The sequence below is a fragment of the Nicotiana tabacum genome, chromosome 19 (assembly GCF_000715075.1).
Source record: "Nicotiana tabacum cultivar K326 chromosome 19, ASM71507v2, whole genome shotgun sequence".
Classification (NCBI taxonomy): Eukaryota; Viridiplantae; Streptophyta; class Magnoliopsida; order Solanales; family Solanaceae; genus Nicotiana; species Nicotiana tabacum.
Window position 1 is genome coordinate 144808928 of NC_134098.1, and position 25759 is coordinate 144834686.

The window sequence follows — 25759 nt, forward strand, 5'->3', positions numbered from 1 at the left end:
AGTTTAATTTTCCTTTAAAATTGTGCTGATGGTAAGAGAGTCGAGGAAAATAAGCAAGATTTGGGTTTTGTGCATGTGTGGAATGGTAGATAGCTTTTCAACCACTGTATTTCAAATGTGTTGAGAACTACGTACCATGACATTTTAGGTTTCGTTTGGTTCGGAAATAAGTTATCACATGATTAATTATTTCGAGATTGTTATCCCACACTCCCATAGTGATAAAGTACAATTCTGGGATAACTAATCTTATGATTAATTATACAACCAAACGTGGGATAAACTCGTCTCAAATTTAATTTCGAAATTAATTTCCCTTATCCCCTTACCAAATGAGCCCTTAGGTAATTAATTGTTCTGAATTATGCACGCATCTTAATGTAGATAAGCTTATTGAGTTGGACTGTGGGATAAACTTAGTACTTTCTGTTATCAACTAGCTAATGGGTGCTTCGCTGTAAATGGTTTTTATTGCCGAGTAAACAAATCAGCATGCAATCATGGCGGTCCGACCAAATTTGTCGTCTAAAGCCAAACTTTACGAAAAGTCTTAATTTTTTTATTAATAAAAATATTTTATTTTTATTTAAAATTTATTTCTCTAATTTTTTTTAGATGCAAAGTTATTATTAATTTTATATAATTAATTTCTCCTAATAAGTCTTTCTTAATTGACAATATAGCTAATTCATTTAATATCTTTGAAACATTGTTGATCTTGGGTAATATTTTATCAATTTTAATTTTGAAACACTTTTTTCCGCTGAAGCAACGGTAATGAGAGTTATTAACACTATTATATAAGTAATATAGGCATTTGGAAATAATCAAACATTTTTATTTGATTGAGTATATCAATTAAATTGTTATCTTCTAATTATACTATTTTTCTTGATATTTTTTATTCAGAAAATAAATCTAAACTATCAATATCGGATTGATTATTATGATTTAAGGAGCTTTCAAGATGAAGGCAATATTTTTTCAAATTTCCATCAACTAGTGATCTTAGTTTTTACCGCTAAACAGAAAATCAAAAATATTTTCATATGCCTCTAATTGTTCAAATCTATTTTAAAGTGAAAAAATAACCTTGTCTATTACTCTCTCCGGTCCATAATAAGTGATTTTTTTGCTTCTATTTTGGTTCAAAAAAAATGTCCTTTTATATAATCGAGAAGGAATTAACTTTATTTTTCCGAAATTTGCCCTTTTTTTACATATCTCAATGTGTCAAGTTAACAACATATAAATTTTAATTTAGGATAATTCAGTCAAAATATATTTTTGTTCTAGGAGTCAGTATTTTCTTAAGGGGCACAACAAAGGTTAAAAAGTCATTTATTATGGACTAGAGGGAGTATGTATGAAAAGTAATCAACTCTAAAGGACTCTTCGATAGATTTTGAGATTTCACTATTAACATTCTCCTCAAATTGTTTCTTTCTATATATTACATATTTCTTATGAAATTCGGGTGCGATATTAATTTCAAATGCAATTTTCTTGGCAGAAATCAAAGCAGTTGCAAATCTTTCATCTCTTTATTTGTTAAATAAAGAAATCAAAAATTTTCACTTCACATAACTTTTTTTAAAATTTATATATAGCCTATTAGGTGTAAAAATAAATGGGACATCCACAAATGTGGGGCCTAAAACAGTTGTTTTACTTGCTTTATGGACGGGTCGCCCTTCCAATCACTATTTCTCTTTGATTGCGTGATTTTCTTTTTGTTCAGTCTATACTTATACAGTTATACTGTTATACATACCATACTCGCGATCTGATCTTTTATTTGATTTTTTTAATGCGTATTTGGGGTATAGTGGCAAGGTTTTCCAGAATTGGCCACTTAGTGGTGGTCCTCTACTATCATGAAATCAGCACTACTTTTACTTTGGAAGAAATAGGTAGGATATGGTGAAATTGTTAGAAAATAATCAGAAAATTGAAAACTAGATTGAGATGGCTTGAGGCACGAGAACGATTTTCCTTAAAGAAGTTATTGCCCGTATACAGATTTAGAAAAGAATAAAGATAATCTTCTTCGGGATACAACAATTCATTATTTGACACTTGCAGATTTTTCTGAATTATACTTTGTAGAGCAAATGTCATACCTTTTTCAAAAGTCACTTTATTTCATCAAAAGATGTGTATGTTTATTCGAATTTTTTAAATTCAAATAAAAATGACTTTCTTTTATAGAAATAAAAAAAATACTAATTTTAAATTCAAATAAAACTAATTTTCTGTTATAGAAATAAAAAAAATACTAATTTAACATCCGACCCAAGTATTTAATAATAATATATATATATTTATACCGGTATTTGCATACACACTTAATAGTGCTCAATATTTTCATTGGCTTATTACCACATCACCGAGAGTGAGCTACACACATCTAGTTTTCCCGATTGTGTCGGCTTGTCGTGTCTAATTGGCACAATCTAAATAGAGATTGAGTGCTCAATAGGTCATTGAGTTAGTTTAAGTGTTTAGATGGAAAAAAAGGACACATTTAGGGATTGTCTATGTATTCAACCTATTTAAAAGGTGTATTATCACTTTTAACCGGTGCCAGAATCTATTTACATCTGGTAGCAGAAAAAATATATAAAATTTGTATAATTTTTGTATATTAATATATATATACAAAAAATATACAAATTTTATATATTTTTTCGGCTATTATTTTTACAGCGGCTATACAATGTCATTTTTTCTATTTACAATGGACAAAAAATTAAAAGGCCCATAAGATTGCTTTAGGCCCATAAAACTAATTCTTACAGAAAACACTGTGGTGCAACTTTAGTTGTGAATTTAGCGATGATGTAATCTCCAAATGTTATTTCAAATAATCTCGACTTCCATATATGCTCTCGAGAGATCATAGCAAGGGACTTTAGGCTCAAAGTCGTCGACCTATTATTACATTTGAATCCTCGTTTATTTCTCAAATGCTTTCTATTTCTGCATTACATTGGGTTAATAATATGGACCTGTAGCCCATATACCACCACTAGAAATACAGTCATGAAAATTATAGATTTATCTGTTGGAATCATATCATTTTAGAAAAAACACTCAACATTTTTATGTGCCCTTTCTCCAAACAGGAAGTTAGAAAAGCTAAAACCCTAGTAGCTGGTGCGACAACTTAGTATTTCACTGCTGATTTTCCTGTACAGTGTTGAACTATTGATCACAACAAGTACTTATTGAAGTTGAAATCACTCTGTTATTGTATTAGTATTAGTTGTCATGAGTGTTTTGAAGGAATCGCTTTGATCACACCAAGGTATAGTGGAATGGTTAAAATCCATTCACCATCAACAAGATGTCTCGCGTTCGATTAATGAGAATTGAGAACTTCTTAATAAGAAATGTTTTACCCCTTAATAGGCCTACCTAATGCGAATTTATATTATTTGGGGCTATAAATTTCGAACACCATGACCAGATGGTTAAGAAAAGGAATACTTTTAAGGAATCTTCGTTTTGCTTTTGGTCATTCCCACTCTATTCCTTCCCAAGTTGCAAAATTATTCATTCTTTCATTGCTCTTCCGAAAAGAATTTGATTCACAAGTTTCAGGTATAAACAAAAATACTACTATAAGATATGGAATAGTGACCGTCCACATTCTGCACCACAAAATACCCCATCACATCCTTACAATACTTTTTAATCAATACTTGAGAGTCTTTTATCCTATACAGTCTAGCTAACACAGCAAGAGATACAATACATTGGATTTTGGGTTTTAATATTATTGGAGTTAAAGATGTTACTCTAATTGAGTGTTAATTGGATCGGCGCAAAAATTATTCTAAAACTTGTTCCTAGTGGTTCATCAAAGCCGATCTTGATACGACGGAATAACTAATCATATTTTTTTTTTTTACCTAACCGTGTTAATTATGCTCCTAGTGAAGTTTTGTAACGTACTATTAATATTCTATATCTAATCAATGAAATGAAGTATCTAAAGTCGATTAATTTATATATGTAACGAATAAAATGAACCATCTACTCTTTCTCATTATACGTTTGAAGTGTCAAAACGAAAAAAGGACTCAAATGATATGTCTTTTTTATCGTTGAGAACAATGTAAATGAGCCATTTATGTATTTCGCCAAATATTTTCAATTCGCTCACATTTTTCAGGCATGAGGCATTATGTAAAAACATCTACACGGGACAAAATAAAAAACCATTTAACCAAAACCAATTGTCATTTACTTGTAAAGGATCCTTTTTCGGTACCACTTTCAGCAAGCTGACCCACAAACAGGTCCAATATTGCAACACCAAGCTAATTTCAAAATTCAAAATTTCCAAGACGTTAGAACAAAAAATATTTAAAAAGTAAAAAAAGGAAAGGTACAACTCCTATTACATTAGATCAAAGGGACAACTTCCGTAATATAATTATAACCTCAGCCCCAATATTTCGTTGAAATAAAATTGAAAACAAAGTCCAATTTCAAAGACCCTTTCTCTCTCCTTTCCCCTTTCCCCAAAGTTTCACCTTCAAGTCCAAATCTTGGTTCCTTAATTATAGATCTGAGGTTTAGGATTTTTCTTTAGTTGGAAGAAACAAAAGGAAAGGGAGGATTTTTTTAAGTATGGAGAGTTTAATTGGATTGGTGAATCGGATTCAGAGAGCATGTACAGCTCTTGGTGACTATGGTGGTGGAGATAATGCATTTTCTTCTCTATGGGATGCTCTTCCTTCAGTTGCTGTTGTTGGTGGTCAGGTAGGTCCCACTTACCTTATTCGGTTTCTTCATTTTTCCCAGATGAGGTTGAACTGGAACTTGGATTTAACTTAGGGAGATTGATAATTAGTAGATCCATGCCGGTTAAGGTGGAAATGAAACTCTTGTATATGGGTTTAGGTTAGATTTTGATTTTAGGTTGGTAAAAGGAGGAATCTTGATTTATTTTTCACCTCTGCTGTTGATTGTTCTTAAAGTAATGGTTTTTGTGTGCTATTTTTTGCTGAATATGGAGGCAATGAGATTGTTGAATATGGGTTTGTGCTTATTTAGATTTTGCAAGTACTGTGAAGGTGGGATTTTTGTTATGTTTACCTCTGCTATTGATTGTTCTTAAGGTAATCTTTTAAGCTAATTTCTTTGTGAATTCAGAGGAAATGAGACTCTAGAATATGGTTTTTTGCTGATTTGACTTCAAGCAGTGAAACGTGGATTTTTGAATTTTTATTCATGGTTATAGGTTAATTAATACTGCTTTTGCTGCTTGCTTACATTATATTTCAGAGTTCTGGAAAGTCATCTGTGTTGGAAAGCATAGTAGGCCGAGATTTTCTTCCTCGTGGATCAGGTGAGTTCCTTTGAACTTTTATCTTTATCATAGTTTTCTTTATAAGATACTTTTATGAGTTTATCTCTGCCATTCATCATTTCATTCTGACCTAAAACACTTCTACTACCACATTTTACATAATTATGTGACATACATTCGGGCTATGAGTGAAATCGTATGTGGTATCTATTCAGGGATTGTTACAAGGAGACCATTGGTGCTGCAGCTTCATAAGACTGATGACGGACAGCAGGAATATGCAGAGTTTGGTCATCTGCCGAGAAGACGGTTTACAGATTTCGGTATATCGAATAACCTCCATTGTTTCTTCTTCTTTTGGGGCATTAGTTTAGCCCCCCCACCCCCACCCACCCACACCCAAAAAAAAACCATTTCTGAATTATCTTAACTCTTTACCATTTCATGACAACTAATGATGTCGAAGTAACTAAGAGACATTTTTGCTTACAAGTGAAGTAAATGAGAGACATGATTACTTGTACGTAGAACATTAAATGTTGTTATATTAGTTCGTTCTTTCGCTCTTCTTTCTCTTTCTCTTAATGTGTGTGCATGTGAAGTGACATGTATGTGTGCCCTCAAGCACGTGTATCAGCAGTTTATCTATTAGCATTAGATTCTGATTCGACAAGATGTGTGTGTTCAATATGACTTTTTTAACAGCCGTTGTTCGCAAGGAGATTTCGGATGAAACTGATCGAATCACTGGGAAAACTAAGCAGATTTCTCCTGTTCCTATCCACCTGAGCATATACTCTCCAAATGGTATGCTGTCCATCATTTCTTTACATGTGCTTAATGATTCATTTATGGTCCCAAAAAGTAATCTTTCTACATTGCAGCAGTATGTTTTCTAATAGTTTCTGACGACAGTTGTCAAAAAAATATGTTTCTGAAGTTGGTTATTTCGCATACATGTCTGCTTTTCTAAATTTAAATCAAAGATGGACTTGATTTTTAGTATTTCGTCTTAACGTTCTCATTTAATACCAAGAATGAGTGGTCTTCTCTTGTTCCTTTTGGTGGGTGACTGCTGTAAAGAGCATAGAATTCTCTCTCTATCGTGCTAACTCCATATTATGTGTTTTGTCTTGGCAGTGGTCAACTTAACTCTGATTGATTTACCTGGTTTAACAAAAGTGGCTATTGGTATGTTCCATACTTACTTTCGTTATTTGCATTCTTTTTAAGTCTATCAAAGCTGTCTCCAATGCAACAATACTCATTACTGCAGACGGGCAGTCTGAGACTATAGTTGAAGACATTGAAAACATGGTTCGAACGTATGTTGAGAAGGTAACCCGAGAAACTAATTTACTTTCTTATTCTGCTGACATGTGCTCGGTTTGTATCTGTCTCTTCATCTTAACTCTTTCCTCTTATGTAGCCCAACTGCATTATTCTAGCAGTTTCTCCTGCCAATCAGGATATTGCCACCTCCGACGCAATAAAACTTGCAAGAGAAGTAGACCCCACAGGTATAATCTTTTGATATTAACATTTTGGGGACTCTGAGTCCAGTAGTTTGAGTACTTGTCAAAGAGTACCCATATTTTGGGGAAATGTGCAATGCTAGACTTTGTCATTATCATTTATGGAAGATTCACATTGCAACCCATGCAGGTGAAAGGACATTCGGAGTGTTGACCAAGTTAGATTTGATGGACAAAGGCACTAATGCTCTAGATGTGAGTTTTATTTATTTATCTATTATATTACCTGGGAACTTCTTACTTTCACTTTGTATATCCAAATCCCACTCTCCGAGTCTTTGTTTCACTTTATATATTATAATTTGGTAGCACTACGAGTAGTTGATTCTTTTTCCTCGAATTTAAGGTTCTTGAAGGAAGAGCTTATCGTTTGCAACATCCCTGGGTTGGTATTGTGAATCGTTCACAAGCGGATATAAACAAAAATGTAGACATGATCTATGCAAGAAGAAAGGAGCGTGAATATTTTGCTACCAGTTCGGATTATGGGCATCTGGCTAGTAAAATGGGTTCAGAGTACCTAGCAAAACTACTGTCAAAGGTATACATTTAGTTATTTTCGTGTAAGGAGGAGTTCCTAGATAAGTTAAGCAGAGTTCATATTCAGATTGTTTCCATTTCAGCACTTGGAACAATTTATTAAGGCAAGAATACCAAATATCACCTCACTTATCAATAAAAGCATAGATGAGCTTGAATCGGAAATGGACCACCTTGGAAGGCCTATTGCTGTTGATTCTGGCGTAAGCTCTGACTTCTATATCTCTCGTTGCTACTGTTGATTAAGAGATTTTGCTGATCTCAGTAACTGAACTGGTCTATTTCAGGCTCAACTGTATACCATTTTGGAACTTTGCCGTGCCTTTGATAAGATATTTAAGGAGCATCTAGATGGAGGGTAAGTGGATTATATTTTTGTTTTCCTTAAATTTTCAAATGTTACGGAAATTAGGCCCAAGACTGTGCTAGTCCCATATTGTTTTCAGCTTAATTCGTGTCATCTATGACGAGACGTTTTTGAATTTTTAGGGGTGGGGGATGGGTAGAGTGGAAAGAGGACTTTTGGATAAGAGTTAACTGAGACCACCAAATGTAACACGTAATCTAACTTTCATTATTATAAGTACTTAATAAAATCAAAAGGAACATAGTATAGTACCCATAAAACACAAGGAATTTAAATAAATTCCACTCATCAGAACTTGAAAAATCAAAATGATCTGTAGTATAGTACCCATAAAACACAAGGAACTTAAATAAATTGGCAACACATCCCAGTAGACACGTCACACTCGTCTATCTTTTCTGTAAGGGATAAACTTGCTTGTACTGATTCAAGATAAACATCCAGTTTATTGCTTGGTTTTCACATATATAACATGTATTAATCTCTTTTTGTCAATCAGTCGACCTGGTGGTGATCGAATTTATGGAGTTTTTGACAACCAACTACCTGCTGCTTTGAGAAAACTCCCGTTTGACCGATATCTTTCTGTGCAAAATGTGAGGAAAGTTGTTTCAGAGGCAGATGGTTACCAGCCTCACTTGATAGCTCCTGAGCAAGGTTATAGACGGCTAATTGAAGGGGCCTTAAATTATTTTAGAGGCCCAGCTGAAGCCTCTGTTGATGCTGTAAGTAATTGTTCAAAATTTATCAAGGTCAAGTAGTTAGTGCTTCTCATTGACGCTAAGTTTATATGCAACTAACCCTCGAAACTATATATCAGGTTCACTTTGTGTTGAAGGAACTAGTGAGGAAATCTATTGGGGAATGTCAGGTAATGTTGACCAGGCAGCTGGATTGAATTCTACTTTTTCTACCTGCCCTCTCGCAACCACTTTCTCCCTTTTCCTATTATTTCTAAATGTATATTGGTGGAGCAGGAGTTGAAGCGGTTTCCCAGTTTGCAATCTACAATAGCTGCAGCTTCTAATGAAGCCTTAGAAAAATTTCGGGATGAAGGTAGAAAGACGGTAGTAAGACTAGTGGACATGGAATCATCTTACTTGACAGTGGATTTCTTCAGAAAACTACCTCAGGAGATGGAAAACCAGAAAGGAGGAAAGCCAGAAGCTACTGCTGCCGTAGACCGATATGGAGAATATCACTTTCGGCGGATAGGTTCAAATGTATCATCTTATGTGAATATGGTGTCGGATTCATTGAGGAACACCATCCCCAAAGCAGTTGTTTATTGTCAAGTTAAGGAGGCCAAACAATCTTTGTTAAATTACTTCTACACTCAGATTGGGAAGAAAGAGGTACTTGCTCAGCGTCCCTTGTATATTCGTGTTTATTTAATTTTAAGACAATCTTTTGTTCATTCCAAGATCAAAGACTCATAAATCTGATTCAAGCTCCCCCCCCCCCCCCCACACACACACACAAAAAAAAAAAAAAATGAAACTACTGTTATTTTGATTAGACATATAATCTACCACATATGACTGAGTTTTAAGGAGTTGTTGAATATTATAGCTTAGAGTGCAAGTCTCTGCTAAGGGTTTGAGCTTTACATCGGTTAAGTTGTGGAAATATTGGTTACTCTTCAAAGAAATATTGCATCATCGAAATCTTGTCATTTCTTGTTAGTGTACTAAGAAGTGAGCAAATTGATAATAGGAGGAACATTTTCCTTAACCAAAATTCTATGAGCATCTGCAATAGATAGAATTAGTGTATCTCATACAAGTGCTGATAGTTCTGAGAAAATTTATCTCAGGGCAAGGCACTTGCAGAATTGCTAGATGAAGACCCTGCACTGATGGAGAGAAGAATGCAGTGTGCTAAGAGGCTCGAACTGTACAAGAAAGCAAGAGATGAGATTGATTCTGTAGCATGGGTACGATGAGATAATTGTGCGAGACCTTCTAATGATACCACAAATTCACCACTTGGGTGAATCGATGTTGCTGCTTGATCAGCCTAAAATTCTTTAATTGTTGTAGAATTTTCACATTATTTGGCTTGGATTGTTGCTTTATTGTTACTATATATTTGTAATACGACATATTCATTTGCCATTCTGCTCAAGCTGCTGCTCCATTTTTGTACTTGAATTTATACATATGGGCTTTGAGTAATGTATAACTATCAGGGAATTTCAACAGATTAAAAATTATTTCCTAAATGATGTAAGAGTAGCTGACTCTAGACTTGATTTTTACACTGAAAGCATCTTTCTAAAACGAACAAGAAAAGAAACATAGGCATAAAACAATCATAGGAGAATTGATCTCCACTGACAGTTTGGTCCCTTTAAAGAGTTACACGGTTTAACATACTGAGACAATAAGAATGGGATAAAATGAAGAACAGATGTGTGTACTAATTGTAAGATATATGTAGAGAGAGATCACTTTAGGAGGGGGAAAAACGAAAATTTAGCTGGTGCTTTTCTGTCACTGGTTGGCTCAATCACTTGAAGCATTCTTTTTCAGATTCAAGTATCCTTTATTTAGTTTTCTTCAAGTTGCAAGATCCTCAGCTCTTCCATTATATAATAAGGGACTCTTACGAAACTCGGCAAAAGCTTGTGCTAATACATTACATTCCAAAAGGTTTTGACAATGGATGTTTTTAGTGTGTTTATACTTCCTGCTTGTCAGCATTGGCTAACAACAATCCGTCTTTAAAGTTAATGTAACATGCATTGCCGTGGCTGCGTCCTGTTTCAGAATTTGGCTTTCGGCAAAGCAATCCGCAAATGATAGTGAAGTTATACAAATGCTATGAATGACCCAGTATCGGATACGGGCAATAATATCAGCAAAAAATCATTCTCCGAACAAGAATTCTATTCTTCGAGCAAGAGAACTCAAGTCATTTGACCTCTGTGCCAGTCTCACAGGAATTTGAGATCTTAAACCGTCAAGTGTCCAGGAACTTACAAATGAGATGAGCAAACATAAAAAAGAATCAAAATGAACACGCAACAGCATACAAATTAAAGACTATTTTCCATCTTTTGACTGAACTCATGCCGCTAATGACAATAGGCACATGAAACTAACTCGCAGCACATTTTGTCCAAAAGATGCAGGGGGTTAGGAGGGGGCTAGTCAATTGATCTATTAGTAGTATCTACTCTTGCTGTCCACCTTATCAAGAGAGAAAGAAGTATCTAAATATCTATTTTCACGAATTATCTGGAGGAAAGCAAATGAGTACCTCTAAGTCTCAATACATGGATGTCAGAAAGGCTTACAATCAGAGTGCCATGACAGGAGCCACTATGAGTATCCTCTTCAACTTCCTACATAACAAGGAAACCATGTTTAACTTCAAACCTCCAATTTTCACCCAAACAATCACATAGTTACTACCCTGTGAGTATCAATGCCATGGGCTGAAGCTAAGAAAAAAATCCCTGAACGAGCAGGTTGTCACTGAAGAGGTGTCGTTGATGCATTCTGTAACAGCTTCACCAGAATCAAACTCATATCTGCTAGTGACATGCCACATCCAAATTACATTTAATATCTAAGTACCTGAATTGGGTGGATTCAAAGATACATGACGGAAATGAAACTAATATAATCTACCCAAGGAAAATAACAGCACAGGAGAATCTTTTGTCATTTTGGATTGAACATGAGGTTATTAATTTGATCAATCCGAATATCAGATATAGGCTCTATAGGTTGCTCATGGTCGTCTAATGAAGGGTCATTGCTCAATGGTTCTCTCGTGAATTCATCTGTAGAACAGACCAAATGCAAACATCAATAGCTAGATCCCACCATTGCATCACATGTTCTCAACAGACAATGCTAAAATTTTGTTACGCATGTGCAAGACAGAAACTCAAAGAAGATCCTTTCCACTGCCATAATGAGAAAGTCAGCTTACAATTACCATATATCATGCTGAAAGAAGTTGGAGGAGGGGTAGCCAAGAAGTTGAGACCAATGTAAAATCCTACAGCTAGTACTATAGTCATCATCGCATAAGCTGGCACAGCTAATGCCCAGTACCTGAAAAACGAAAATCAATTTAACAGGAAGCCGCATATATCTTGTGACAATTAGTAAGTAACCAGCTAAGCTCTTAAGTCTTAACCAAGCAAATTATTTTCCTCTCAAGCACTCTGCAAATGCTTTATGTCCCTTTCATGCAGTTGTACACTTCTAAAATGTGGGAGCAGTATATCTCAATATCTGAAATGCATGCAGGTAAGGAGTTTATATATCAAAAATTTCATGCATTTCTTTTGCATTTGTTTAAAAAATAGGTGAATTTTTTTTTTCAGATTCTTTTTAAACCGAACGCCATTAAAGATTATAGGCGTTTTTTCTTTTCTTTTTTTTTTTTGCAAAAACCGAGAAACTTTTCTCTAATGAAGCTAAGCACAACCTAGTTAATTGGAATAAAACTAGCCCGGCTTCTGGCTCAGGAGTCAAGCAGACCAAAGAAGCTAAGCTCAACCTAGTTAAATGCAACTACATTTTGTTTACCTGCTCGGATAGTAAACAATACCCAAAGAATGCAACCAATTTTCTGGAAGATATGCCCACACCAGGAAAAGAACTGTCCACAAAAATAATAGAGACAGATCAGACTTCCCTATGCGTGAAATCAAATTATTGTTGCAACCACTGGAATATAAGTGAAATTAGGTTAAAGCAAAGCAGACATACATACAAAAGACGAGACCTCAATGCTTTACGACAGACAACAGATTGTAGAAATATCAACTGTTTTCAGCGTTTGAAGAGTAATATATCCAGAAAGTTCAATAGAAAGTAATATAGATTCCCAAGAAAAATGAGTTTGCATATTCGGCCCTTTATCAAGATAATGGTGGTGCTGCACAAGCAGTTGCCACGAAGGCAAAGCAGTGGAACCAAAAGGGAAGGCTCACAAGTAACTTTCATAGCATGAAGAACATTTCGAAAGAGAGATGAATGCATAACATTACACCACTAAAGATTCAACTGTACTGCCAGACCATGAAATCAAAGGCAAAAGCAAATATTCAAAAAAATGGATATATTCCAAGTAACAAACTAAGCTTCTTAAAAAGGAGGAAGAATAGACCTGTAGCAACAACAGTAGTAATGGAGCCAACGAATCCATAAACTTCAGAAGTCTTGGGTCCTTGATCTCCAGAAACACCAAATCCTGAACCTCTGTCATCTGAATCTGGAAAGAATACAGTGGTCGTCCTATTTTTGGAGAAACTCAAGATCCTCCTAGGGCTATTAACGGAACGAGGATCTTCCCAACCTTTATCTTCCAGCATCCCAAGATCACAGAAGGGCCAAAGCGTCACTGTGAATAAGAATTAAACCTGCCCCAAAGATTCCCAAAACACCCAAAGCATAGATATTAGTACCAAAAAACCTGCAAGTACCATTAACAATTTCCACAAAACACCCAGCAAGCAAAAGCGTAGTAACTATGAGGATCATTAGTTGCTTAGAAATTATGGGACGAAAGGAGCTTGCTAGCAGGTATTCGTCCTTATAATTCAGATCAGTCTGAAAGTGGAAGAAAAGATGTCCCAAACAGGGCTGACATGAATTTCACTCAGAAAAAAGAGTTGAAGTATCGTGGGTGAAACCATTGTTTCACTTGAAATACTCCTCAAACAAGTTTTTTCAACTTCACAACTTCTTATTTCAAGTTGATTCGAAATCAATGGCCACACGAATCATTTCATGATTGAGTAACTAAAAGAGCAGATTTGTTGTCAGTTATTAGTATTCATTGTCAAAGTATAAAAGAAAAATAGAAACACAGGGTCCGAGATATCGTGGCTAACTCCGGGAAAATTTTAGCCTGTTCTAACCTCCAATCAATCAGATGCTTGTGCTCGTATTACAGAATGCTAAAATGCGGTGAAAAGACAACTAAATCAACAACGTCACTATCCCAAAACTAGCTTTGCTCAGCTATTATGAATGTTCTAGCATATACTCAAAAGAAAATGAAACAAAATCAGCAATTTGAGAATGCAGAAAATCAAACACCTGAGAAAGTCCTTTCTCAGTTGCGAGCAAATTGAAGGCTGTTTCGAGCATGCAATTAGGGATTTCAAGTCCTAATTCCAAATTCATAAGGACCCCAATTCTTTTTTACTATATATTTCAGCTTGGTCTCAGGTGTAAATAAATCTCAGATATAAAATGGGACTCACAAGGAGAACGTAACAGATACAACAATATAATATTTGAGTTTCATTTCAGATTCGATAAACGCAATTCAAAAAATTATAATAACACCCAAAAATGCAATTAAATAGACATAGGTAAGAATTAAATCCAAAAGAGATATCTCTTTACCGAGTTTCTTCAGCTGCTACCCAATTTGAAGACATCTCAGCTCTGCAATTGAAAAGGATAAAAGAAGGTGTGAGTTGTGACTTCTCCGGCATGTAAATCTCTGTTTTATCTTCATTCATTCGTGTAAAAACAATTGGAACCCAAAATTTATCATTTTTGTTTCTTTTTCCAATTAATATCTCAACACAATAAAGTGGGATATTAGGATGTAAATATCAGAGTGGATAATTTTTTCCATGAAACGCTACTTAAAACAGATAATGGCAATTGAGCTTGTATTAGAAGGGATAAATTTTTTATAATTCCAAAAATAATAAATTTATAAGAAAACGTACATAGGCAATTCTTTTGAAGTCAAATGTATAAGGAAAAATACTGCAAAAAAAAAAAAAAAAACGCAAAAACAATCTAATCTTTTCATAATCTATCATAGTATTATTGTATTGTAATGTATCATCTTGATTTATACAATATTTGGATATATTGTATTATTTTTCGTCGTTTCATAATGTTACGAAGAATAAACTTGTAATATTACGAAGAAAAAGTAAGGTAAGAGGTAATATTATTATATATAAAAAGGTAGGATAAATGATAAAATATGATATAAGGTAAGAGGTAATAATATTATATATAAAAAGGTAGGGTAAATGATAAAATATGATTTTCTTAAATAATAAAAAAGGGCAAGATGAGAGGAAAAAAAATAAGAAAATGACGCGACCAAACCAAATCGGTCGTTCCATAAAGTGACACTTTTCGCCGTTACGTAATGACGAATTAATTGTTGAGATTTTAAGCTTGTGTAGCTCAAAGAGGGTGAATGAGAAATGTAGCAAAATGAAATATTTGACTTTCCCTCATTGGCAAAGGGGCATTGTCTCATATTGGAGGAAGAAAAGATTTTTTATGGGTATATATATAATTGCTCTTCTTCTAGCTCTTAAAGAGTTAAGAAGAAGGCAAGCCTCGCGCCGTTGTCGTCGTCACTCTCTCGGCTTCGGCTTTGGTCAAAGATTGATTGATTAATCTTTTTGGACAAAATTTCTTTCAATTATTTAATTAATTAATTAAATAATTAACGAAAAATTCAATCCGGAATAACCCATGACCCGCGACCCGGTCCGGTCAGGCCCGTTTTCTTTCCCGGATTATTTTAAATTTGTTTTCCCGCAATATTTCAAACAACCTGTTCCAACAGCCATGGTTGTTTCTAAAAGGTTGCAAACCTTTTCAGAAACAATGCCAGCAACTCTATAAATATACTTTGAATCCCAGAATCTTTCCTTACGAAATTTTTTGATCTTCTTCTTCTTCTGCACAAAAATTCCAGTGTGTTTTACAGCCTTCGAGTGGCTCGCTGTTCATCAGCGTTTTTGGTACCAACATTCAAGTGAGTTAAATCGTTCTATCCTGGGAGGATATATTCCAGCACCTCGGGTACTTGAGGGGAATAATTTTCTTAAGGACACACTATGTATTCAGTGGGCTCGATTTATTCCTATACTATTTTTCCAGAATTTATTTCGTTAAACAAGTATTACTAACTTTCTGTTTTGTTTATATATTTCAGAAAGTTTAATGGTTTAATTATTTATTACAACAATCCAGATTTATAACAATCTTAAGGAAATTATTTTATTATATTCTGTATTTTATTTGTGGAGATTAGTACCTCGGTGGTTTTCTACTCCTTCTGAATTTTACTATTCTGATTTGAAGATATAAAAACTTCATCAGAGTATTGAAATTCAGAAAACGATTTGAAGAACATAAAAACTTCATCGTTTTTTGTGAAACGGTATATAAAAACTTCAGTTTTATTTATTATACATACTGTTTGTTATTAATAACAGTATTGTTTACTGTTCTAGTTTTGCCATTAATTGAACTCTTCTGTTATTTATAGTGAGAAATGGCAATTGATAACGAAAATTCTTCCGCGACTGTTGCGGCAACGACGATAGCCTCGTCAAGCCGGACTGCTGTTCCACCGGCAGAGAAATCGGGGAAATTTTCCGGAGCCAACTTCAAAGAATGGCAGCAAAGGGTGTTCTTCTGGCTTACCACACTTGGTATGCAGAAATTCACTAGTGAAGAACCTCCAGTGCCTACTGCGAACATGTTGGACAACGAGAAATTCATGATTGTTGAGGCGTGGAAGCAGGCAGATTTTCTTTGCAAAGGCGATATCTTAAGCGCTTTAGAGGATGACTTGTACAATGTCTACAGTGCGATGAATACTTCGAAAGAATTATGGGACGCACTTGAGAAGAAGTACAAGACTGAAGATGCATGCTTGAAGAAGTTCGTGGTTGCCAAGTTTCTAGACTATAAAATGATAGACAATAAAACTGTTGGAACCCAAGTTCAGGAATTTCAATTTATTTTTCATGACCTTATTGCTGAAGGTATGGTCGTGAATGAAGCATTTCAAGTGGCTGCAATGATTGAAAAATTGCCTCCTTCGTGGAGAGATTTCAAGAACTATCTTAAGCACAAGCGCAAAGAAATGAAGTTGGAAGATCTTGTGATTCTTCTCAAGATTGAGGAAGACAACAAAACAGCCGAGAAGAAGTCTCGTGGAAATTCAACGATCATGGGAGCTAATATCGTTGAGGAGACTGCTCCAAAAAGTAAGAAGAGAAAGAGGTCTTCCGGACAGACTAAGGAGCAGAACAAAAATAAATTCAATGGCAACTGCTACAATTGTGAAAAAACCGGTCACAAAGTCCGTGATTGTCATCTCCCGAAAAAGTATAAGAAGAAGGGAGAGGCCAACATAGTGGAGAAAAATGATGACATTGATGATCTGTGTGCAATGCTTTCGGAATACAACCTAGTTGGAAATCCGAAGAAGTGGTGGATTGACTCTGGAGCCACTTGACATGTTTGTGATATCAAGGAAGCATTTGCGACTTACTCTACTGCTAGTCCCGAAGAAGAGCTTTTCATGGGAAATACTGCAACAACCAAGATTGAAGGTTATGGGAAGATATTCCTGAAGATGACTTCCGGCAAGGTGTTAACGCTCAACAACGTTCTTCATGTTCCTACTATTAGGAAGAATTTAGTTTCTACTTCTTTACTTGTTAAGAATGAATTCAAATGTGTATTTGTTTCTGATAAAGTTGTTGTGAGTAAGAATGAAATGTATGTTGGAAATGGCTATCTCACATAGGGTCTCTTCAAACTAAATGTAATGGTTGTTGACAGTATGAATAAAATTTCAGCTTCTTCTTATTTATTGGAGTCAAATGATTTATGGCATATTCGTTTAGGACATGTCAATTATAAAAACCTTGCGAAAGTTAATTAATTTAGAAGTATTGCCTAAATTCGAGTGTAATAAATCAAAATGTCAAATATGTGTTGAGTCTAAGTTTGTAAAATATCCTTATAAGTCTATTGAAAGGAATTCAAATCCTTTAGACTTAATTCATACTGATATTTGTGATATGAAGTCGACACCATCTCGAGGTGAAAAAAAGTATTTTATTACTTTTATTGACGATTGCACTCGATATTGTTATGCTTATTTGCTTAATAGTAAGGATGAAGCAATTGAAGCATTTAAGCAATACAAAAATGAAGTGGAGAATCAATTGAATAAAAAGATCAAAATGATTAGAAGTGATAGGGGTGGAGAATATGAATCTCCGTTTGCAGAAATATATTCGAAAAATGGAATTATCCATCAAACTACTGCACCTTACACACCTTAATCCAATAGAATTGCGAAAAGGAAAAATCGGACATTAAAGGAAATGATGAATTCTGTATTAATAAGTTCCGGATTACCGCAGAGTTTGTGGGGCGAAGCTATCATTACAGCTAACCGAATACTCAACAGAGTACCCCACAGCAAAATACAATCTATTCCATATGAAAAATGGAAAGGAAGAAAATCCAACTTGAAATATTTCAAAGTGTGGGCGTGTCTAGCAAAGGTACAAGTTCCTTTACCTAAAAGGGTTAAAATCGAACCAAAAACTGTTGATTGCGTTTTCATTGGATATGCTACAAACAGTAAAGTATGTCGATTTTTGGTTCATAAATCCGATAATCCCGAAATTCAAGTTAATACGGTAATGGAATCAGATAAAAAAGAATTCTTTGAAAGTATCTATCCGTATAAAACTGAATGTGAGTCGTTAAGTGAAAGACCTAAACGACCTCGGGAAGAACCAAAGGAAAAATACTCCAAGTATAGAAGATCCAAGGCGTAGCAAACGTCAAAGAACATCTACTTCCTTTGGACCAGATTTTGTGACATTCTTGCTTGAAAATGAGCCTCAAACTTTTAAAGCAGCTATGTCATCTTCTGATTCAGCGTTTTGGAAAGAGGCAGTCAATAGTGAGATTCAATCAATTTTGGATAACCATACATGGGAATTGGTAGATCTTCCTCCGGGAAATAAGCCTTTAGGTTCGAAATGGATCTTTAAACGGAAAGTGAAAGCTGATGGCACTATTGACAAATATAAGGCAAGACTTGTTGTCAAAGGTTATAGACAAAAGGAAGGCCTTGATTACTTTGACACTTACTCGCCAGTAACGAGGATAACATCTATTAGGGTGTTAGTGGCACTAGCGGCCGTGTATGGTCTTGAAATCCATCAAATGGATGTTAAAACAACTTTCTTAAATGGAAAATTAGAGGAAGAGATTTACATGGAATAACCTGAGGGTTTTGTGGTTCCTGGTAAAGAAAAGAAAGTGTGCAAACTTGTTAAGTCGCTTTATGGACTTAAACAAACACCCAAATAATGGCATGCCAAATTTGACCAAACAATGTTGGCAAGTGGGTTTAAAATCAACGAGTGCGACAAATGTGTTTACATTAAAAATACTCTAGGTCATGAAGTCATTGTTTGTTTATATGTTGATGACATGTTGATAAAGAGCAAAAACATGGCAGATATAAATGCTACTAAGCGCATGTTGGCTAGCAAATTTGATATGAAATATTTAGGAGTTGCTGATGTGATCTTAGGAATTAGAATTCACAAGACTCCACACGGTCTAGCATTATCACAGTCTCACTACATTGAAAAGGTACTTGACAAGTTCAAGTATTTGGATTTCAAAATTGCCAAGACTCTAATTGACGTGAGTTATGCACTTCAAAAGAATGGAGATGAAAGTGACTCACAACTGGATTATGCAAGAGTATTGGGAAGTTTGATATATATCATGAATTGTACGCGACCAGATATAGCATGTGCTATTAGTAAACTGAGTCGGTTTACAAGTAATCCCAATCACATACATTGGATGGCAATGAAACGAGTTTTTGGGTATCTCAAACATACCCAAAATTACACTTTGCATTATAACAAATATCCCTCCGTGATCGAGGGATATAGTGATGCAAATTGGATCACTGGATCATCTGAAGTTAAATCCACAAGTGGATATGTTTTTACAAATGGGGGTAGAGCAGTGTCGTGGAAATCATCCAAACAAACATGCATTGCCCGTTCTACAATGGAATCTGAATTCATAACTTTAGATAAGGCCGGTGAAGAAGCTGAATGGCTCCGAAATTTCTTGGAAGATATTCTATTTTGGCACAAACCTTTGGCACCTATTTGTATACATTGTGATAGTCAAGCGGTAATAGACAGGGCAATGAACGTTATATATAACGAAAAATCTCGTCATATACGACGGAGACACAATACCGTTAGACAACTACTCTCTAGTGGTGTTATCACATTTGACTACGTAAAGTCAAGAGATAACGTGTCGGATCCACTTACAAAAGGCCTATCTAGAGAGGCAGTTGAAAGATCATCAAATGGAATGGGGTTAAGGTCTAGGACAAGTCATCATGGTGGTAACTCTACCTAGCAGACTGGAGATCCCACGAGTTAGGTTCAAAGAGATCAAACAAAGTTATGAATGACAGTTCAACATTGTCAAATAACTCAACCCATTCTCGTGATGAAGACAATGTTCAGAAATCGAGGTACAACATTAAGGCTTTTTGATGAGTCAACAAAGCTTAAAGATTTTTTAATGATTTGCTAAGTCTGGCAGGATATGCCCAGATAATGTGTCTATAGGATTACACGTTTAGAAATCACCTATGTGAGTGTGAAGTGTAAGCCGCTTCAAGGGGAATGAAAGTAAATGCCCATTCTCTAACTACTCATGAAACCAGGCGGTCTTCATGGCTGAAACGAACACAATCGTGAGAACCATAGATGGTTAAGGATTGATTGTGTGACTTATGTTGTCTAGGTATATAACAAAACTCGACGGTTCAAAGATATCAAATCTACCGATTGACCGAGTATATCCGATATAAGTTCACTACGAAAAGTTCAAAGGGAAACATACTTATCCAGATGCAATTAATTCTTGCATGTAAAACACACACGCGTCCGTGCATTCCTTTATTTTATAGCCATTCTCCATTCATGTGGGGGATTGTTGGGATTTTAAGCTTGTGTAGCTTAAAGAGGGTGAATGAGAAATAAAGGGAAAATGAAATATTTGAGTTTTCCTCCTTGGCAAAGGGACATTGTCCCATATTGGAGGAAGAAAAGGCTTTTGATGGGTATATATATATAATTGCTCTTCTTCTAGCTCTTAAAGAGTTAAGAAGAAGGCAAGCCTCGCGCCGTCGTCGTCGTCGCTCGGCTTCGGCTTTGGTCAAAGATTGATTGATTAATCTTTTTGGATTTATAATTGTTTATTACATCAATCCAGATTTATAACATTAATAATGAAAATAAATATTATATTTAAAGTAACAATATATTATAATACAACACGTAACAATCATCCAAGCAAGCTGTAAAAGCATCATATACCTTCTTGTAGTTTTATAATGACAAAGTTCTCAAGTAATATTCTTTTAACAGGAGCATATATGTTAAATTCCTCTTCCATTCCCCTTCTTAATTATTTATATGAATTATGATGTTCATAAATAATTTTAATTATAAAAATAATACTAATATTTATAAATGATTGTATTTAGAGGCGGAGCCAGGATTTTAAGTTTATGGGTTCGAGATTCTAGTTTTTTTAAGTTACTGGGTTCTATAATAATAATTTATACATATTTCATGAATTTTTCAAGACAAATACAGAGTCTGCACAAAAGCTACTGGGTTCGGCCGAACCCGTAAGTAGAAGGCTAGCTCCGCCCCTGATTGTATTTAGAGGCAAAATGTTATTTATTATTAGAGACGTGGACATTTTTTTTGTTTTTTCTCTTTTTCTATTCATTTATTGTTGCTCAAATCGTATTATTGTTATTTTTACCATAACTTATTTCACACTCAATTTTGACACCTTTATTTTTTTCTATATGCAAGCTTTTGGGACATTCACTGACCAATCAAATGGTGAAAGCGTCAAACCAGAGACTATACAAATTCAATGATTTAAGCAGTGAGATTTTGAAATTAAATTTGTACGCGGGTTAAACTTATTGTATCCAGCAAGTCAAATATTTTCTTGCATAGGGATACAACTTACATACAAGACTATTGACCCGGATTTTATTATCAACTTTTTAAATTAAAATAGTTAGGTAAGCTAAGAGTACTAATGTGGTTGAAGAAAGGTCCAATATGGCCCCTTATTTTTTAAGATAGACTTAAAATGATCCCTTATATATTACTAATATAGAGTACTAATAATATACTATAAGAGACATTAGCTCGAACATCCTTGGAAACATTAGATTCATGTAAAGTAAGCAAAGCTGGAAAAGAGTTGACATACGAAGGTGGTGAAGCCGAAAATCTCCACAAGAGGATTCGAAAAAATGCACGAATGTCGCACCTAGGATTCAACATCGTGATCTAAGATAATTTGTGTACCCTCTTATTACTAACTTTAAAATTTTCTTAATTAATTCAAAAAACTATATGTATAAAAAGTTATTTTTATCCTATTTACACATTAAATATTTTTGCGAAGACAGATACAATTGAACCTCCTTCGCTGAACTTAGGTCCGCCACTGCATATGAATCAAGCTTCATGCGGTGCTATATTTCGGTCACTTTACCCTAATTGTAGTGCTTGTTTTTTGCCTAACACAACTCCACTTAGAACGGAAAAGTTAGACGTGAGTAGCTATGAGCTATGTTCAAACTTCAATATATTCATGCATGTTCCAATTTACCTGAGCATAAAATTACATCCACTTCAAATTCATTTTTTTCAATTAAAGCTTGCGGTTAGAACAGCTGCACAGGTACTCCACTTAGGGTTCGATTGGTAGGTGGGATAAGAGGTAATAATTCCGGGATTAGATGGACGATTATTTTATTTCGTGTTTGGTCGAAGTTTTGAATTCGGAATCAATAATCTCAGGATTAATTTATACCATATTATGGTATTATTTTATCCTACGTTGAGAGTGAAATAATAATCTCGAGATGATTTAGTCCCAAGATAAAATACTACAATGACAAAAGATGTCCTTTTTCAAGGCTTTTCCCCCGAAGTCTTTTACAAAAGTCAAGGTTAAAATTGCAAATAAAAGTTTAGCCTAGCCTATCTAGTATACACCAAATACATATTTTATATTATATCTCTTATATCTTATTTTTGGTCCTATGCACCAAACGTCCCACAATAAAAATATATCTACTAAATAATTCCACTAGTATTTAATCCCCGTATTATAATTTCGGAATAACTTGTTCCCTCCCATAAGAGGATGACCAGCTGTTAAGATATCAGGGTTTCCGCATGGAGGTACTCTAGTATGCCAAACTTAACGGACTATTAATGCTCCATTGAAAATATAAGGGATCATTTTAGGTCTACCCTCAAAGATAAGGGGTCATATTTGCCCTCAATGCAGTTCAATCCGTTTCCTCAAATCAAAGTGGTGACGCCAATATAAATAATGGTATCTGTAAATGTAAGTAGGTTTGTGTATTATCTGACTCCTTCTTTGACTTTGAGCTCCTGTATGATGTTTCTTTATGAGACATTTTCATAAAATACTGCTTCTTTTGATTGCTCCATTCTTTCTCGATCCCTGCATCTAATTGCTCGGGCCCTTTTGCTACCTTTTCATATGCATTACCTTTAAATATATATATATATTTTTTTTTTTTTTTTTTTACAGTATATGAGTTTTTGGATGAGCTTATTTTAAGTGACTTTTAAGTCAAAATAACTTTTAAGTAGGTAAAAATTTTAGCTTTTAACTTTTGACTTGTTTTTGTCATTTTAGCTTAAAACAAGTGCTTAAAAATACTTTTTACTCTATCCAAACACTACAAAATGACTTAAAAATTATTTTGGCTTAAAAGCACTTAAAATAAGTCAATCCAAGCGTGCGCTTAAAAGCACTTAAAATAAGCCAATCCAAACGTGCTCCCGTCATGCTTAATGCTTCCCCCCCCCCAAAAAAAAAAACCGTTAGAAAAACTCCCAAGTATAATCTAAGTATATAGATCGAACCTATAAGTTATGTAGCTTAAGAAAAAGATCTACATAATGAGCATAGGCCAAAAAATCTTATTGTGGACAGAACGGTAAGAGGAGAAAAGAAACGAAGAATTAACCCAAATAGTCGATTTCTAATCTCTTATACTATAAATAGCCGGGCATATGTACAATCAATATACAGTGACTTAAAAAAGAAGAAGTAAACATTGAATTTGACTATAACGTTTAAAGTGGTAATCCTTTATTCCTTCCCTTAAAGGAGAAAATAGAATTCTTCATTCCTTGTTCAATCCTTCCTTAAAGGAGAAAATAGAATTCTTCATTCCTTGATCATCGAATACTTGATTTTTCCAGTGTGGAGCCCATAAAAAGCCAGTGAAACGGCGCGCCAACGGTCAAAAAAGCAACTGTTAATAATAGAGAAAATTGCGGACAGCTGCTTACCATTTGCTTTCAGCAAATCTTCGTAATCTGCGTGTGAAAAAGTTACTCTTGTAGGACATCAATTCTTTTACATCTAAAACCTTCTTTCAAAGTAAAAATCCTTAGCAATGGCAAACCAATTAAGATTACCTTTTTTCAGCTTCAACCATCTTACAATATACCTCATTTTGCTACTATCACAATCCCAGCAAATTTTCTCAACATGTCGCAATTTCTGTAACAACATTCCTATAAATTACCCATTTAGCATCGACGATGGTTGTGGCACGCCACAATATCGCCACATGCTAAATTGCTCAGCCACTGATTTATTCTTCCTAACACCATCAGGAAATTACAAAGTCCAATCCATAGATTATGACAAAAAAACTATGACCATTTTCGATCCGTCGATGTCCACTTGTTCTATCTTACAACCTCACCATGACTTCAAAATGTCAGAAATTCAATCAGCTATAATCCCACCTTCACCTGATACAATTTTCATTCTCATGAATTGCTCTATTGATTCACCAGTTCTTAACCATTACAAGTCAGTCTGTTTTAATTTCTCTGGTCATTCTTGTGACGAACTTTACGGATCGTGCACTTCGTTTAAGTTGTTTCATTTGCTGTCAAATAGTACACCGGCTTGTTGTTTTACGAGTTATGAGACGGTGAAATATATGAGTATGGATATATTGGATTGTACACATTATACGAGTGTGTATAATTCGGATAAATTGGAGGGAGTTGGACCTTTGGATTGGCTTTATGGGATGAAGTTGTCATTTAGTGTTCCGGATACAGGATGTGAACGTTGTGATAAATCTGGTGGAACTTGTGGATTTGATGTGGAGACTGAGATGGCACAATGTATTTGCTCAAGCACTAGTAACTCGACAAGAGATTGTGGTAAGTGAGACATAATTAATCCTTTCTTCTGGTTTTGTCAAATTTAATCACTTTACAATTTAACTAATGTACACACAGTGGGGATCCAAAATTTTTATTTGGGGGTCAAAATATAAATAATTAGATACATCGAAAAGTCAAGTGGAGTCATAGTAAATATACATAAAATAAAAAGAATTATCTAGCAAAATAGTGGAATTTTCAGGCGAGCTCCACCATTGAATGTACACTAACAAGGTAATTTGTTTATTTGCTACGTACATTTTTAAGTAATGAAATTAGAATTACTATATAATTAAAGTTAAATGTAATTGTAGATTATTTTAATTTGATATACACAGAAGTTAAACTCTTTACACTATGACTACTGGTATGAAACTAATTAGGTTACCTTTTTTTTTCTTCTTAATATCCAAACCGTATTTAATTTTATGATAAAGTATTTTTATACGTACTACATTTTGTACTCACTGGGATAGCAGGGGAGATATTTCGGATGATTATTCTCACTAGCTACACTTTAATATGATCTAAAAATGGACTCTCTTCACTTTACTATATTCGGTCAACGTAATGTGTGAACATATTCAATGTTTCTTTCAAATAATTAGTTGTCCGAAAATGTTTCCTTCAAATATTACTATTAGTGTGGATAAAACTGAGTAGGGTACACAAAATTTTATTGCTAGTCATTGACTGATAGTTTATCTTTCGAACCGGTTAAATACCTATAACAAAAAAAGGCCAAAGCCCGCTGAAGCACTGGAAAAATGTTGACCACGATTTCTAACGCTTTTCAAAAATCATTTGCTTGCAACGCCTTGAGTGGACAGATAATTACG

The 25759-nt window shown here is 34.6% G+C and overlaps 3 protein-coding genes across 3 annotated transcripts; 2 read left to right on the plus strand and 1 right to left on the minus strand.

The window, feature by feature from the left end:
* Window positions 1-4448: 4448 nt before the first annotated feature.
* Window positions 4449-9892, plus strand: LOC107803775 (phragmoplastin DRP1E). Its single transcript, XM_016627545.2, has 15 exons — window positions 4449-4773; window positions 5299-5362; window positions 5539-5646; window positions 6029-6130; window positions 6464-6514; window positions 6600-6661; window positions 6753-6843; window positions 6989-7053; window positions 7205-7399; window positions 7482-7601; window positions 7686-7756; window positions 8265-8490; window positions 8586-8636; window positions 8743-9120; window positions 9582-9892. The coding sequence occupies exons 1-15, from the start codon at window positions 4642-4644 to the stop codon at window positions 9708-9710; spliced, it is 1845 nt and encodes a 614-aa protein (XP_016483031.1). The 5' UTR covers window positions 4449-4641; the 3' UTR covers window positions 9711-9892.
* A 1396-nt stretch (window positions 9893-11288) lies between these two features.
* Window positions 11289-14362, minus strand: LOC107803776 (phosphatidylinositol N-acetylglucosaminyltransferase subunit P-like). Its single transcript, XM_016627546.2, has 5 exons — window positions 14146-14362; window positions 12899-13151; window positions 12316-12388; window positions 11717-11835; window positions 11289-11558 (listed from the first exon to the last, which is right to left on the minus strand). The coding sequence occupies exons 2-5, from the start codon at window positions 13101-13103 to the stop codon at window positions 11437-11439; spliced, it is 519 nt and encodes a 172-aa protein (XP_016483032.2). The 5' UTR covers window positions 13104-13151; window positions 14146-14362; the 3' UTR covers window positions 11289-11436.
* A 9379-nt stretch (window positions 14363-23741) lies between these two features.
* On the plus strand, window positions 23742-25150 carry LOC107770990 (uncharacterized). The gene has a single exon (XM_075238823.1). It carries the CDS (start codon window positions 24131-24133, stop codon window positions 24923-24925), a length of 795 nt encoding a protein of 264 aa, XP_075094924.1. The 5' UTR covers window positions 23742-24130; the 3' UTR covers window positions 24926-25150.
* The last annotated feature ends 609 nt before the right edge of the window (window positions 25151-25759 follow it).

What these genes read in the sequence shown, in the direction of transcription:
- LOC107803775 (XM_016627545.2), top strand. Translation starts at nt 4,642, where the DNA reads ATGGAGAGTTTAATTGGATTGGTGAATCGGATTCAGAGAGCATGTACA. An exon ending in CTGAAGCCTCTGTTGATGCT is followed by an intron (nt 8,491 to 8,585) that starts GTAAGTAATTGT and finishes ACTATATATCAG; the next exon opens with GTTCACTTTGTGTTGAAGGA. An exon ending in AATCTATTGGGGAATGTCAG is followed by an intron (nt 8,637 to 8,742) that starts GTAATGTTGACC and finishes TTGGTGGAGCAG; the next exon opens with GAGTTGAAGCGGTTTCCCAG.
- LOC107803776 (XM_016627546.2), bottom strand. Translation starts at nt 13,103, where the DNA reads ATGCTGGAAGATAAAGGTTGGGAAGATCCTCGTTCCGTTAATAGCCCT. An exon ending in ATTGTTTACTATCCGAGCAG is followed by an intron (nt 11,836 to 12,315) that starts GTAAACAAAATG and finishes TTCGTTTTTCAG; the next exon opens with GTACTGGGCATTAGCTGTGC. An exon ending in TTCTTTCAGCATGATATATG is followed by an intron (nt 11,559 to 11,716) that starts GTAATTGTAAGC and finishes TCTGTTCTACAG; the next exon opens with ATGAATTCACGAGAGAACCA.
- LOC107770990 (XM_075238823.1), top strand. Translation starts at nt 24,131, where the DNA reads ATGGCAAACCAATTAAGATTACCTTTTTTCAGCTTCAACCATCTTACA.